The sequence below is a fragment of the Lepidochelys kempii genome, chromosome 1 (genome assembly GCF_965140285.1).
Source record: "Lepidochelys kempii isolate rLepKem1 chromosome 1, rLepKem1.hap1, whole genome shotgun sequence".
NCBI classification, from domain to species: Eukaryota; Metazoa; Chordata; order Testudines; family Cheloniidae; genus Lepidochelys; species Lepidochelys kempii.
The window spans coordinates 58,834,903-58,850,303 of NC_136380.1; the positions used below are offsets into that span (position 1 = coordinate 58,834,903).

The window sequence follows — 15,401 nt, forward strand, 5'->3', positions numbered from 1 at the left end:
TTGTCCACCTCTGCTTTAAATTGTAAACATTTCCATTTTAAATATACAGAAGGCCTTTTTTATAATACAGAAAAAGAGAATTTACCCTGTACCACGTGTAATGTAATTCTAGTGAGGCAATAGCATGCTTCCCATTTATGAAGACACAAGGCAAACAAAGCTGCTCACAGGCCTGTAAATATTTCCTGAGAATGTGTTCTGCTATTTCATGTGGTCACTCTGTATAAATATAATTTTGACCACTCCCTTTCTGGGGATATGCAAATAAAAGATAAATGTGAGGCGCAATATTTCCTTGTGCTCCTGCTCTAGCCTCTCCATTGTTAATGTACCAATCAGACTGCATTATACAGGCCTAGTTTGCCCCTTGGATAATGCTGACTTGGAAAATTAGTTTTAGTCTGAAAATAGATAGGTTTATTGTGATGATAAAGGACAAATTTCTCAAAGGTTGCAGCATATCAATTTATTTGAAGTCACGGGTCATTTTAAAAAAAAATATCCAAATTTGAAATTTTGATTTGTCTATTATTTTTGTCCCCCTCTAGCTTATAATGGCTTCAAATTTTCCCTAGCATTAGATCTTCTGGAACCTTTTGTGCTTGAAGAAAATAGGTTAGGATTGAGCACATTTATCAACAATTTTTCTTGAGGGTGCTTTGAGGTCTGATTCCTGCTCAGTTGATATAAATGGAAGGGTTTGATTTAACTAGAAATAAGATAAGGCATAATATGTGTGCAAATATACTGATCTCTTTTGACCAGCTGCAACTTAGGGTCTTTCAATAGCAAAGAACAATTTTCTTCATCTCCTGTGAAAGAGGCATGTGCTTTTGAAAATAAAGGATGAACGCTTTGATGTATGTAGGTGTGGTTTATTATGCAGCTGTGGTTACTTAATTAAATTTGCAACCAACATTCTATAAGAATGAGGTTGATCCTTCCTATAACACAAAGAAATCCCAAAGCACAGAAAAATGTTTACATGTTCTGAAAATTTTGATTAATGTTCCTGATCATTTTCATTGATGATTGATCAGCTTAATGAAATCCCGTGGGCTTTTGTGACACTGTCATGCTTCTAAAAGCCATTTCTCTGTTGCTTCAACTTCTGTGGGAAGAGGACTGGTGTTCCTATGTGCTATCTGTTGAGTGTATTCTTGTTCCTTCTCCCAGGAGTTTACAAATATTTCTCATGGTTATTCAACCTGTGTAATAGCTTTCTCATTAAAAACATCATAGCAACAACCAGTAAAAGTTAATAAAAATGTGGAGAGTGTATAGCATATCCATATGTAAAGAATGTTTCTTTTATCCCCCTTTATCAAAACACACAGGAACTGCAGCATGACTGTGTGCATTTGGGGTAAAAACCTAGTGTGATTACTGGCAGAAGCAGAGATTCAATCATTCCGTCCACTCAATTTATTGAATATTGCCCCACTTTATTCTACTGTAATTAGGTGTATAGCACCTTATAAAAGGGCCGTTTAATATGGAGATGGGAATCCTTTATACACAAATCAGATTATTCACAAGGAACTTTAGAATTCAATTATACATATGCCCAGCCAGTTTATGGGTCCATTCCTGTAAACCCAGCCACAGAGCTTTCACGGAACTCAATGGGAATCCACAAGTGAAGAGCTTGATTTACCCCAAAAGACCAGAAAATATTTGTTGATTTTCCCATCCCCACATATACTAATCTAAGGTCTTGATCCTGTTCCGAGTGCAGCAAAATTCTCATTGCCCTCCATGGTACAAGATCAGGCCCTAACTGAACTTCTTGGGAGTCAATGGATTGGGATATGATACCAGTCACTGGGGATACAAGAACATACACACATTACTCCTGAGGGTGTTCTGCGCCAAAAAATTAAAAATTCTGTGCCAAAAAAATAAAACTTGTGCTCACAATATTTTAAAATTCTGCAAATTTTATTTGTCAAATAAATATAGAGGCTCCAGCATAGCACTGGGGAGCACAGACCACTGGCTGCACAGTGGTGGGAGATCACTGTGCAGCTCCCCCCCAAGACATGGACTCAATGGTGAGGCTACACCCAACCCTGACACAGCGCAAAGACCGGGCCTGCCCCAGAAACACCACAGGACCCTGTCCCTCCATGCCAGGTGCACCAGATGTGGACAGGCAGGCTCAGCAAGGCAGGATCCAAGTGTGGAGGTGCTTAGTGTGGGCGGATCCAGGTGTGGATTGAGATGGTTCTGTGTTGGGCAATCTGGATGTGGGTGGCTCAGTGTGGGATTTGGGTGCAGGGAGAATCTGAATGCACATGGGCTTGTTGGGAGGTTCTGGGTGCAACGGTAATGGGACAATGTAGGGGGGTCCAGGTGAAGGTGGTTGGGGCTCATCAGGGAGGGGACTGGGTGTGTGTGGGATAGAGCTCGGCAGGGGGATCTGGGTGTGGGGGCCTCAGTGGGGAGGTCCAGAGATTGGGAGCGTGGGGCTCTGTGGAGTGGGGATCCAAGTGCAGCTGGCTGGGGCTTGGTATAATGGGGATCCAGATGCGGGTGGCTCATTGGAGTGGTCCAGGTGCAGGGGAGTGGAGCTCGTCAGAGGGGGGTTCTGGGGGGCGGGACGGGGGTGAGGCTTGGCCAGAGGGTCTGGGTGCAAGGGGATCTAGATGCATGGGGGTTAGGCAGCTGGGGGAGCAGCTCCCTGTACAGTGATCCCTCCCCCTGCAGCTGAGGAGCAATGGGTGCAGCAAGCACTGGTGGGGGGTGGGAGGAGAGGGGAGTGTTTGCAGAGCTTCCTACAGTTGGGGGGAGAAATCTGGGAGTGGGTCTGACACAGCCCCGGATGCCGTGCAGGGGAAGAGGAAGAGGAAGCCCTGTCCTCCCCAGCCCATCCAGGACTAGCAGCTGGGTAGGAGCCACCAGCCAGGTCTTCCCCAGTTCCACCACTGCCCCATAGTGATTTACCTCTCTGCTGACTGCCCTGGGCACCCAAAAGATACTGCTGGATAGGGTCACATGACCACTCTTGTGGCTTCCCTTTGCTTCCCTATCAGAAAGTCATTTTTCTGTGGGGAAGCAAAGAAATCTGTGCTTTAGTCTTGTGAAGAATAGAGTATTGGGAAAAAGAAAAGGAGTACTCGTGGCACCTTAGAGACTAACCAATTTATTTGAGCATAAGCTTTTGTCTGCTACAGATCACTTCATCAGATGCATAAAGCAGAAAGTACAGTGAGGAGATTTTATATACACACAGACCATGAAAAAATATACATTGTAAGGATCACTTAAGAAGAGCTATTACCAGCAGGAGAGTGGGGTGGGTGGAGAGAAAACATGGGGAAAACATTCACACTGCCAGAAATCATGTATTTTGGGTAGATTTGGAGGAGAGGGTGAAAACCTTTCTTCAATCTTGTCTCAAACATGACAGGCTATTTTCATGACAAATGTGGCAAATTTCAACCCAGAAAATTCCTGATATTTGCTCAAAAAGGAGCAGAATCTATTATTGTTTTTCATGTGGTCAAGTCTTTCTATTTGGCCACTATAACTACTTGAAACCTCTCTAAGAGGCCTAATTTTTCATATGTAAAAAACAATGTTTTAAAGGTATTTAGGTACCTAAGGAAACAGATAGATGTCTAGTGGATTTTCAAAAGTGAGAGTTAGGCATGTGGGTGCTTTTGAAAATCCCATTAGGCACTTATCTGTGCTTAAATAAGTTTAAAAGTCTGGCCCTGGACTCCTAAATATCGATTCAGCTGCCTATCTTTAGGTAAGCAACTTCCACAAACTGGCCAATTCTTCAGCTAACTTCCAGCAAAGGAAAGCATAAAAACATTGCAGGGGTCACCTAAAATGGTGACATGTGTAAACAAGAATCCCAAAACACTGTGTGTGTCTGTGTGAATATTGCTCTTATGTTTTAGTAGTCACGTTACTTTATATAATGTCGCAAAGAAATGGTTTGTTGTGGTACTCTTTAAGAGTATGTTTCTTAGAGAAAATCTTAGAAAGTGTGTCTGGAATAAAGGAAGATTCAGAAATGTTTATATGGGTATATATTTGAAAGCCACTGTATTTTTTTGATAAGCTACCTCAGTGGTAGTTATTGAAAAATACTTTGTATTTCTATAGTATCATCCATCCAAGTTTCTCCACACCCTTTTATCCTGAGGCAAGTAGCCCTTCAAAGTGAATTAAGGCTTAACCCACCTATCATGGCCCCCTAAACCCCACCTGAGAGCAATTAGGTACTCCTGGTGGTGGCTTATTGGCCAGTTAGTGATGCAGCACCTGATCCCAATAAAAAGGATGTCTGAGCAGTCTAAGGATGCTCCCTGGATGAGAAAGAGAGGGGGGGAAAAAAAAGAGGTGTTACTAAAGAAAAGAGGCCTGAAATTAAAGGTAATGCCTAGGGAGGGAGCAGGGTATTGAAAAGCATTCAGACTCTGCGCTGGGAGTTGGAGTAGCCAATGGAGAGGCAACTCTGAGGGAGAGACCAGAAATCCCAGTTTTGAGGGACAGGTGGATCCAGAATGCAAGGGGCTTGTGGGTGCTTTTGGGGAGAGAAAAGCAGGAGTTTGGAGATGACAAAACTAGAGACCCAGGCTGTTTCCCAAAATTAAAGGTTTATTTTGTCAGTTTGTGTTACCAATAAATGAAGTCCTCTGGAGTAGAGGGCTTTTTAAGGACAAAAGCCTCTGTTTGGCTGGTTTTTACTAGGTGGAAGAGAAATAGGCAGGATCTCAGGGTGGGATCTTGGACCCCTTTACAACCGTTTGTGAAGAAAATTCACAAGATGTTCTGAGATACTATCCACTCTGAATAGCCCCACTTTACAGATTGGGAAATAGAGGTACAGAGTTACGTGATTCACCCCAGGTCACATGGCAAGTGAGTGGCATAGATTAAAAGACCCATGATCTTTCCACCTCCAGTCCTGGGGTTTGATCACGAGAAAATACTCCCATTAAGGAATGTCCATTTGATTCTTCATCCGCTACCTTTTATATATACTTTTGAGTCTCTCTTTAAAGTTTTCTGCAGCAAAGTAATAGAGTACGGGATCTAGGCAACTATTCACTGCAGCGAGGCAATGAGCGATGACTGCTCCTTTAGTCAGCAACTTGCTCAAGTTGTCATTATTGCTTTTCACCAAGTAGACAGTTCTTATTATGTGATATGGCAGGAAACAAAGCAGAAACATGAATAAAGTGATGACGGTCGTTGACACTGCCTTCTTATGAGAGGCTCTTATCTTTGCTTCTGGAGCCCTGGGCTTAAGCAAAGTTTTGATCACAAGCAAATAGCAGCAAATTATTGTGCAAAATGGGAGGATGAAGCCCACTGCCAGGACAACATAGTTCAACGTGAGCACTTTCTGTATGCTTTCTTTTTGGAGATCTAGGCACTTTTCTGGGTACTTCTCGCTGGTGTTTCCACTGAACAGCAGCACGCTGCTAGCTGTCATCACAAAACCCCATATCACCGCACATATGATTTTAGGATACTTGACGGCGGTTAGTTTCAAATGTTTGAAAGGATGAACAATAGCCACAAAACGAACAATGCTCAGCGCAGTTAGAAAATAAATGCTGCAGTACATATTGACATACAAGCTATAAGACACAATCCTGCAAAATATATTCCCAAATACCCAAACAGAGTTCATCAGGTAGTAGGTGGCCCGGAAGGGTAAAGTCCAAACAAACAGGAGGTCTGAAATAGCCAAGTTCAGCATGAAAACATTCACTGAAATCTTTTTCCTGTAAAGCTTCAGGAAAACATATACGGAAAGGCCATTTCCAAAGGCACCCAAGGCAAATATTGTGAGATATATTGTGGGATAAACAGCATACTTGAAGTTGTCAGTGTTGTTGTCCGAGTCTGACATGTTGTTGAAGCTGCCAATTTGTCTCATCTCTGAAACTAACTCAATCAAGTGTGAGGTCTTCGGACTTCCTGAAAATAAAAAAAGCTGTTACGAAATGTATACCATGTCATCCCTCAAGTTCAGCATTGTAACCATTTGACTGAAAGTTAAAAGCTGTAAAAAGCAGTGGAAAAATAAAAGCTAGTTAAATTAATAACTATTCACCATGCCCCAGTGAATATAGATCAGTTAATGTTTGTATTGAACTTCAACATGTGAAGTGCTATATATGCTAAGTATCGTTGTTATTGCAGTTTATGGGTAGTGCATACTGCCTGGCAATATAAAAGCTAAAGTTTCAAGTAAAAGCTTCAAGTTTCAGTCTTCTGGAGGTGAGTGCAGGGCCTACAGCCTCAGCACCTGATCCTGTCCTCTTCTTTGATCATGCAAACTAAGCAAGTGATCACTGGATTAAGTTTAGAAGTGTGTGCAACAAGAGTGATGTAGTGGTGGGAGTCTGCTATAGACCACCGGACCAGGGGGATGAGGTAGATGAGGCTTTCTTCTGGCAGCTCACGGAAGCTACTAGATCGCATACCCTGATTCTCATGGGTGACTTTAATTTTCCTGATATCTGCTGGGAGAGCAATACAGCGGTGCATAGACAATCCAGGAAGTTTTTGGAAAGCGTAGGGGACAATTTCCTGGCGCAAGTGCTAGAGGAGCCAACTGGGGGGGGGGGCGCTTTTCTTCACCTGCTGCTCACAAACCAGGTAGAATTAGTGGGGGAAGCAAAAGTGGATGGGAATCTGGGAGGCAGTGACCATGAGTTGGTTGAGTTCAGGATCCTGACACAGGGAAGAAAGGTAAGCAGCAGGATACGGACCCTGGACTTCAGGAAAGCAGACTTCGACTCCCTCAGGGAACGGATGGCCAGGATCCCCTGGGGGACTAACTTGAAGGGGAAAGGAGTCCAGGAGAGCTGGCTGTATTTCAAGGAATCCCTGTTGAGGTTACAGGGACAAACCATCCCGATGAGTCGAAAGAATAGTAAATATGGCAGGCGACCAGCTTGGCTTACTGGTGAAATCCTAGCGGATCTTAAACATAAAAAGGAAGCTTACAAGAAGTGTAAGGTTGGACATATGACCAGGGAAGAGTATAAAAATATTGCTCGGGCATGTAGGAATGATATCAGGAGGGCCAAATCGCACCTGGAGCTGCAGCTAGCAAGAGATGTCAAGAGTAACAAGAAGGGTTTCTTCAGGTATGTTGGCAACAAGAAGAAAGCCAAGGAAAGTGTGGGCCCCTTACTGAATGAGGGAGGCAACCTAGTGACAGAGGATGTGGAAAAAGCTAATGTACTCAATGCTTTTTTTGCCTCTGTCTTCACTAACAAGGTCAGCTCCCAGACTGCTGCGCTGGGCATCACAAAATGGGGAAGAGATGGCCAGCCCTCTGTGGAGATAGAGGTGGTTAGGGACTATTTAGAAAAGCTGGACGTGCACAAGTCCATGGGGCCGGACGAGTTGCATCCGAGAGTGCTGAAGGAATTGGCAGCTGTGATTGCAGAGCCATTGGCCATTATCTTTGAAAACTCGTGGCGAACGGGGGAAGTCCCGGATGACTGGAAAAAGGCTAATGTAGTGCCAATCTTTAAAAAAGGGAAGAAGGAGGATCCTGGGAACTACAGGCCAGTCAGCCTCACCTCAGTCCCTGGAAAAATCATGGAGCAGGTCCTCAAAGAATCAATCCTGAAGCACTTGCATGAGAGGAAAGTGATCAGGAACAGCCAGCATGGATTCACCAAGGGAAGGTCATGCCTGACTAATCTAATCGCCTTTTATGATGAGATTACTGGTTCTGTGGATGAAGGGAAAGCAGTGGATGTATTGTTTCTTGACTTTAGCAAAGCTTTTGACACGGTCTCCCACAGTATTCTTGTCAGCAAGTTAAGGAAGTATGGGCTGGATGAATGCACTATAAGGTGGGTAGAAAGCTGGCTAGATTGTCGGGCTCAACGGGTAGTGATCAATGGCTCCATGTCTAGTTGGCAGCCGGTATCAAGTGGAGTGCCCCAAGGGTCGGTCCTGGGGCCGGTTTTGTTCAATATCTTCATAAATGATCTGGAGGATGGTGTGGATTGCACTCTCAGCAAATTTGCGGATGATACTAAACTGGGAGGAGTGGTAGATATGCTGGAGGGGAGGGATAGGATACAGAAGGACCTAGATAAATTGGAGGATTGGGCCAAAAGAAATCTGATGAGGTTCAATAAGGATAAGTGCAAGGTCCTGCACTTAGGACGGAAGAATCCAATGCACCGCTGCAGACTAGGGGCCGAATGGCTAGGCAGCAGTTCTGCGGAAAAGGACCTAGGGGTGACAGTGGACGAGAAGCTGGATATGAGTCAGCAGTGTGCCCTTGTTGCCAAGAAGGCCAATGGCATTTTGGGATGTATAAGTAGGGGCATAGCGAACAGATCGAGGGACGTGATCGTCCCCTTCTATTCGACATTGGTGAGGCCTCATCTGGAGTACTGTGTCCAGTTTTGGGCCCCACACTACAAGAAGGATGTGGATAAATTGGAGAGAGTCCAGCGAAGGGCAACAAAAATGATTAGGGGACTGGAACACATGAGTTATGAGGAGAGGCTGAGGGAGCTGGGATTGTTTAGTCTGCAGAAGAGAAGAATGAGGGGGGATTTGATAGCTGCTTTCAACTACCTGAAAGGGGGTTCCAAAGAGGATGGCTCTAGACTGTTCTCAATGGTAGCAGATGACAGAACGAGGAGTAATGGTCTCAAGTTGCAGTTAGGGGAGGTTTAGATTGGATATTAGGAAAAACTTTTTCACTATGAGGGTGGTGAGACACTGGAATGCGTTACCTAGGGAGGTAACTGTCCCTCCACCTGGCACATGCCGTGCAGCTGCTCAGGGGAAGCACTGGGCCAGAAGGCTCTACCCCATGCCTTGCTCTGGTTTAATTCTGATATTTGGAGATTTCACTCCAATTCAGGACAAAAGCAAAAGTCAATATCAAAACTTTTCTGTGGCATGAAAAGTTCCAAAACATTTCTATTTTTAAATCTCAGAATATTTTGTTTGGGGTTGATGTTAATCTCTGTGTTCACCTTTACTGCCATGGTGCTTAATAGGCTTTACCATTCCAGGTCTGTCATGGCTCCATTCTCTGCTATGAAGCTTACTTCCACAATGCACCACAATCTCCCACTGTGGCAGAGTCCCATGGGACTCACAGGATACTCTGCAGTGATTCAACCACAGGGACAAGGACTGTGGTGCATAATGGAAGATGCAGTCTTGCCAGGGACCATGGTCCCTATCAATGATTCAGAACATGAGGGAGCCAGAACTACAACTCCTAGAAGGTGTAATATCAGCTCAAGTGGATAATGGGTTAGCCCAAACCCAAGTGTTTTACACAGAGATTTTTCTGATAGAAGATTATGCTCAAGTTGATATTTTTCCCCCATGGAAAATTGACAAAATCCCATTTTTTAACAGGAACATATTTCACTTGAAGTTTGTCAACCAGTTTCTGTATTAACTTTTATGTAGTCCCTTATATTTTACCACTTCTTCCCTCTCATGAGCAGAGGTGTGTGTTCTAGCTATAGGAATTCCAGTAAAACATGGCCAGCCTTGTTTTTATGCAATGTATCCAAAACTTGTGTATTTTTAATAACTGAAATTTTGCTATCAAATCATGTTAAATCATTTTAAAAGTTTCTCTTGATTTTATGCCTCCTTCCCTTCCCTCCTTCCTGTTACTGATATATCTTTATTCTGTATTTTTCATTGTCTTAATGAGCACAGTGAACATGATGCCCTTGCCTCATTCACTTCTCCAAAGAATTAAGTGCTCCGCTGCCAGAAATCAGCCACTCACATGTGAACAGAGTGGCTGTCCATAGTTGCACACTTCACAGTTCTATAGAATTTTCTCATTAGGATTTGTATTGTACATGTGCAGAGTGATTTTTTAATATGTCATAATCCAATCAAATAAAAACCAGTGTTCACTGGAACAGTTTCTCACTGAGGGCTATTTCCGTACTAAATTGCAGCTTCCTCTCCCCAGCTGATTTGGCATTACAGCAGTGTTTTTAAATAAATAAAAGCTACGGGATATTTTGGTTGGTTGATCAGTCATGGGGAAATGGGTCACTTCACCCTTTCGTATTTGAGATGGCTGAAGTATTTTTGCTCAGCATCTCCCAAAATACTCCTCTTTGGGCAGGTACCAAGTCTGGACAAAATTAGCCCCCACGACCACAAAGACTTGTTTCCATTGCTGAGCCCTCCTGTGCCAGCTGGCTTTTAGGATACTAGATAATTGTCTATAATAATGGAACCAGCTTGTAGGAGCTGGCAGTGATTCTGCACTCAGGCTCACCTAATTATTTGATGTTTTTAAGTGTCAAAGAAAGCCTCAGGGACAAATACTAGTGCAGATTGGGGTTTATGCACATTATGGGACATTCTCCTTCCTTCGGTCTCAATCCAACTTTCACTGAAGTCATTCCATTGACTTCAATGAGAGCTGAACCGGGCCCTTAATAATCCAAGTAAACTCTGTAAACTCTAGTAAACTCTGGATGAACTCACAGTCATATCACTAAAGCATTTCTGAAATAAATATGGGGGTGTGATGTGATATACAAATCTGACACTGGAGAGCAAGGGTTTAAGAATCAGCTCTGGGCCCACACACAAGCTGGAGGCATGGCTTTAAAAAGGGAAGCAGACCAGTTCGGAGGTAGGGAGTGGATGGCTGATCTGAGAGGAAAGTATTACCCAGGAGCTCATTGCCCAGGACCTGACAAAGTGGCTCTGTGCACACCCACAAAGAAGAAGCAGGGGATGGAGTGTGAGGGTCAGAACCTTCATTGAATGATTTACTCTGGGAAGCTGAAGGAGACTGGGGTAGGAAGTGGTCTGGGGAGGAGGGGCAATGGCTTGGCACCACAAGCTGCCACCATTGCCCCCAGGACTGGAGCATGGAGAAGATGGTGGACCTGGGTTCCCCTACCCACTCTGAGTGGACAATACAACAAGAAGAGCCTTCACCTCTGGTGAGAGGCCAGCTGGAAAAGATTGGCTGTTCAAGGACCCAGCTCTCAAAGCCCCAGGGCTATAGGGGAGGACTGGAAACTCTTGGGACAAGGGTTCTAAAGGACAGGAATGTGCTTAAATGGGGAGATGTTCTGCCAACTACCACCTGACCACTAGGCAGCACTGCTGGTGGTTGTGCACCGTCTGCACAGGGACCTCTCTTATCTGCTTTTTAATTCTTTAGACTTAGATGCATAAAAATGCCTATACAAGGCTCTAGGAACCTTTGAAAAGTCATTAAAAATACAGATCCTGACTCTGCCATGGCCACATCAATGTAACTCACTTGATTTCATCATAGTTATTAGAGTTGGCTGAAAAATGGCATTTCTTTTCCACAATAAATAAATAGACCTTGCAGTTTCCTGAAGTTTTGTTCTGAAATGGGGCAAAAACCCAAAGTTTCTTGCAGATTGGAAATACCAAAACATTTTGACCTGTAACAGGAAGTGCCCTAGTGGTTATTTTGATATTAATTAGTCATTTCACACAGGAAAGGGAAGAGAGAGGGTGCTGTCTTTAAAAATCTTTCACATACATAAAGCAATGATAGGTAGGGCCCTACCAAATTCACGGTCCATTTTGGTACATTTCACTGTCATCGCATTTTTTTTAAATCTTGAATTTCACAGTTTCAGATATTTAATCTTACATTTCATGGTGTTTCAGGGCAGCTGCATGTGGCTGTTTGTCACCACTATGACAGTGATTCCTTGGTGCACTAGGAGAGGAAATCAGGGACCACAGCTTTGTAGGCCCATCTGAGGTGGCAGCACCTAGGGGGTCCCGGGGGTGAAACCCAACCCCTACCACCCATTGCTGCTAGCCCCATGCTGTTCTGCACCAGAGTTGGGCCACTGCCCCAGCACCAGCTGCCTTGCTGGTGAAGCCCACACTCCTCACCTGGCTCCTACTTTGGAGGAGTGGGACTGGGCATGGCTGGGCCTGCAAGCAGCAAGGGAGCACGTGGCTGAGCTGCTCTCCACGTGGCTGAGGCCAGACTGCAGCTGTGGCACAGAAGCAGGCAGAGAATGCACAAGATCACCTCCATGCCCAGCTGGAGAAGGAGTTCTTCTAGTGGGAGGCTGGGGCCATCACCCTGATTCTGGACCATGCTGCAGCTTTAGAGTCCAGGGCCAACCTGCCTTCAGATCCACAGAATGAGGAAGGGAAATAAAGGGGCCCTCAAACCTTTATCCATTAGTTATTAGCTTTGTTATGGTGTTGTTACTTGGGGAGCAGGCCCATAACACCACTACTGAATGCTGGGCCTCCCCAAACACACACACCTGTTATAGGAGGCACCATCATGCTATGCAATTCTTCAGTCTTCTGCCTTGAGTGTTGGGTGGTGGTGTCCACGAGAACTTCTTTGCTATGCACCTAAAGATATTCTAAAGTCACTGTTCCAGAGTTGTTTACTCATTTCCTAGCAAAAGTTGTTTTGTTTAGGACAGCGTTTTCCATAACTACAAATGGGAATTTTTATCATCCCTAACTTTTACTCCTTTCCCTGCGGACATTGGGAAGGTTTTTGTGCTCCAACAACACAGAGCTATGCCTGTGGGAGTTTCGGCTCCTGGGAGGGTTACTAAAGCCAGAAAGTCAAAGAGTAAAGGGCAGACAAGCAGTCCACTGGCCCTCCACACTGGGGCTTGGGAAGTAAGTCAATAACCTATCCTCATGTTAGAGTTAAGTTATAGAAACGCATAAAGGTAGCCATTCCAGCAAACAGCATAACTTCTAGTACTGATTTGTGGGCTCACTTACAGGTATAGTAGAACTGATCCAAACTCTTCCCAGAATTCCCCCTTAAGATCCATGCAAATGCCACATGCACACATTCCATACTAACTTTTATGGAGTCAAAGATGGAGGCAGTGACTTTCCTCCCACCTGGGAGTGTGAGTACCAACATCGACCACATCCATTCCAGAAGCAGCATAGTGGAACAAGGTTTCAGAGGATGTTGATGGTCTCTGGCCAGTGCCTTGCTGTTGAGGCTTAGCCTCATGTGGTGCTGGACTAATTGGAGATGCACCATTCTCCTCCCCACTACCTCTTCCTGCACCCGGAGTGGTTGACTGTGCCCCATGGAAATAGTCCTCTTCAGAGTTGTCTGCCTCAGGCAAAGTGTGGTTTTCTGGTTCCCCTACCACCACCTGCGGCTCTTCATGCTGCATACCACTTCTGGAAGATTGCTTTCTTTTTCACACCCTGAAGTGCTCCATGGAAGACACGGCTTTGCAAACTACAAGCAGACATCTCCCAGATCCACAAACACAACTCTCAGACTGCTCAGCAGGATCAGAAAAAAATCCTCTCTCTTTCTGGGGACAGACAACTGCTGCATACAGTCCCTCTTTCATCTTACAAAACAGGGGGGACAGGGAAAGGCAGCCAGGCTTTCTGGGGGTGACGTGCAATCAATAATTACTCCATCATACAGCAGTAGGGCTCAGAGAAAAAGAGTACCTGTAACCTGCTGTGCTGGGGAACCCTCCCAAAAAGCCACTGACGCAAAGAGAACCAGTCTGCTCTCTCTGCTTGCAGACACAGCCGTGAACAAACCCTCAGTCATGAGGGGTAAGTGGCTAAACTGTATCAGTGTACTCTCAGCCAGTCAACATGTTACAGGCTGCAGGAAAACCCTGAATGAAACCATAAATTTAAAATAAGAACAAACCAAGTTTTTCTGTCAAAAGATTTTGGTAAAATAGTCACAATTTTGCAAAATTTCAGGGTTCTCTAAATTGCTTTTTCTTTTTTTTTTTTTTTAGTGAAAATATGTTTCACCAAAATATTTTCAGCTAGCTTAAGTGGTTATTCCTGATTTAAAGTGATGTTAGTGAGACCAGAATTAGTCTAAACAAAAACACCGAACAATGATAGATCCCACTCACCACACACACAAATTAGGCAAAGAAACTAAAACAACTCTTTCCAGACATCAGCCATTCATGAGCCCCTATTCAAGTAGGTGAGTAGATTTTAAAGCATCTAATAAAATAACTATCAATATTAAGACTTCTGAACTTAAGAGAAAATAACTTCACACCATGTTTTAATAGAAATGAACACTCCTGAATAGGGTATGTTACGGTGGTATGCATATTACATGTGTAAATATAAAGTTTTCTGGTCTGATTTTCAGAGGTGCAGAGCACCCACAATTCCAACTCAAGTCAATGGGAGCTGCTTACAAAGTAGGCTCATGAGCTCAATTTTTCAGAAGTACAATGTACACATTGCTAAATGAATTTCTCAACATGAAATATGAAGTACAGATGATCTGCTGTTTAGCTAAAAAATATTTCGTCTGAATAGGATGTGCTCTTGTGTGAGTTCTCAGAACTATCAGAATTGTAATGCCAAGTACTTAGGCTATGTCATCGCTCAGAGATGTGAAAAAAACCACCCCCCTGAATGACAAAAGTTTTAACAACAAAAAGGGCTGGTGTGGACAGCGCTTCATCGGTGGGAGAGCTCTGTCCTGGCGACAAAGAGCAGCTACCCTGTGTACCTTACAACGGCACGGCTGTGTCAGCACAGTTGTAAGGTGCGCAGTGTGGACGGAGCCTAATTAACGTTATATAACTTACATTAGCCATTGCATTGTCAGAAAACCCAATGTAATAACATTAAACAGCCAACCAAGTCACCATTCACTGGCATACTACGTATCTTTTCAGGATCAGAACTACGAAAACATTACTCATTTATATTTCATTTGTAATTAACATTGTACAGAATTAAATTGGACATTTGTCAAGACATGCATGACATTTTATTCACTCTTCCCACACATGTGCGTATACACACAAAAACAAAAACTCCACCCTTCAAAAGATTACAGTTGACAAAATCTGCAGTTGGCTGCTAGTACAAAGCAAAGGATATTCACTTTGTCAGCTCTCTCAGTAGTTCATTATCTTTCATCTTCCAAAATATTTTTAATTACAAAATCTTACATGGATATCCCTTCTCAAGGAAAACACCCTAGACTAGCTTTAACATACGTGAATCGAGTAGATGCTTAATTTTTCTAGCAACTACAAAACTTCGTGCAAGAAACAGGCGATAACTAAAATTCCTCCTACTCTTATTTTGAATAGTCTTGATCTACTTTTAAGGAAAGGACTAAAGTAATATATATTTATATATATATATAAATTTAACTTTGTCCTACCTCAGTTCTTGTTCCTTTCAGTTAATTCAGTAAGACACTTCCTTCTTCTACTTTTAGCTATCCAAAACTTGCAGCTTGCTAGCGAGGGTGAAAACAAAACAGAAACATTTACACAAAACCAACAGCAAGAAAGAGGAAGTAAGCAAAATAGTACAGCTTTTATTTTCTTAACAATATTTTGTCAGTTCAGGAACTGGGATTTGTTCTCACGTTGCAT

The 15,401-nt window shown here is 43.6% G+C and overlaps 1 protein-coding gene across 1 annotated transcript; it reads right to left on the reverse strand.

Annotated features, from left to right (window-relative positions):
* Window positions 1–3,252: 3,252 nt before the first annotated feature.
* LOC140902938 (cysteinyl leukotriene receptor 2) lies at window positions 3,253–15,401 on the reverse strand. The gene is made up of 2 exons (XM_073323638.2): window positions 15,185–15,401; window positions 3,253–5,946 (listed from the first exon to the last, which is right to left on the reverse strand). Exon 2 carries the CDS (start codon window positions 5,903–5,905, stop codon window positions 4,985–4,987), a length of 921 nt encoding a protein of 306 aa, XP_073179739.1. The 5' UTR covers window positions 5,906–5,946; window positions 15,185–15,401; the 3' UTR covers window positions 3,253–4,984.

Bases quoted from the DNA above. Each gene is read 5' to 3' on its own strand.
- LOC140902938 (XM_073323638.2), bottom strand. From the start codon at position 5,905: ATGAGACAAATTGGCAGCTTCAACAACATGTCAGACTCGGACAACAAC.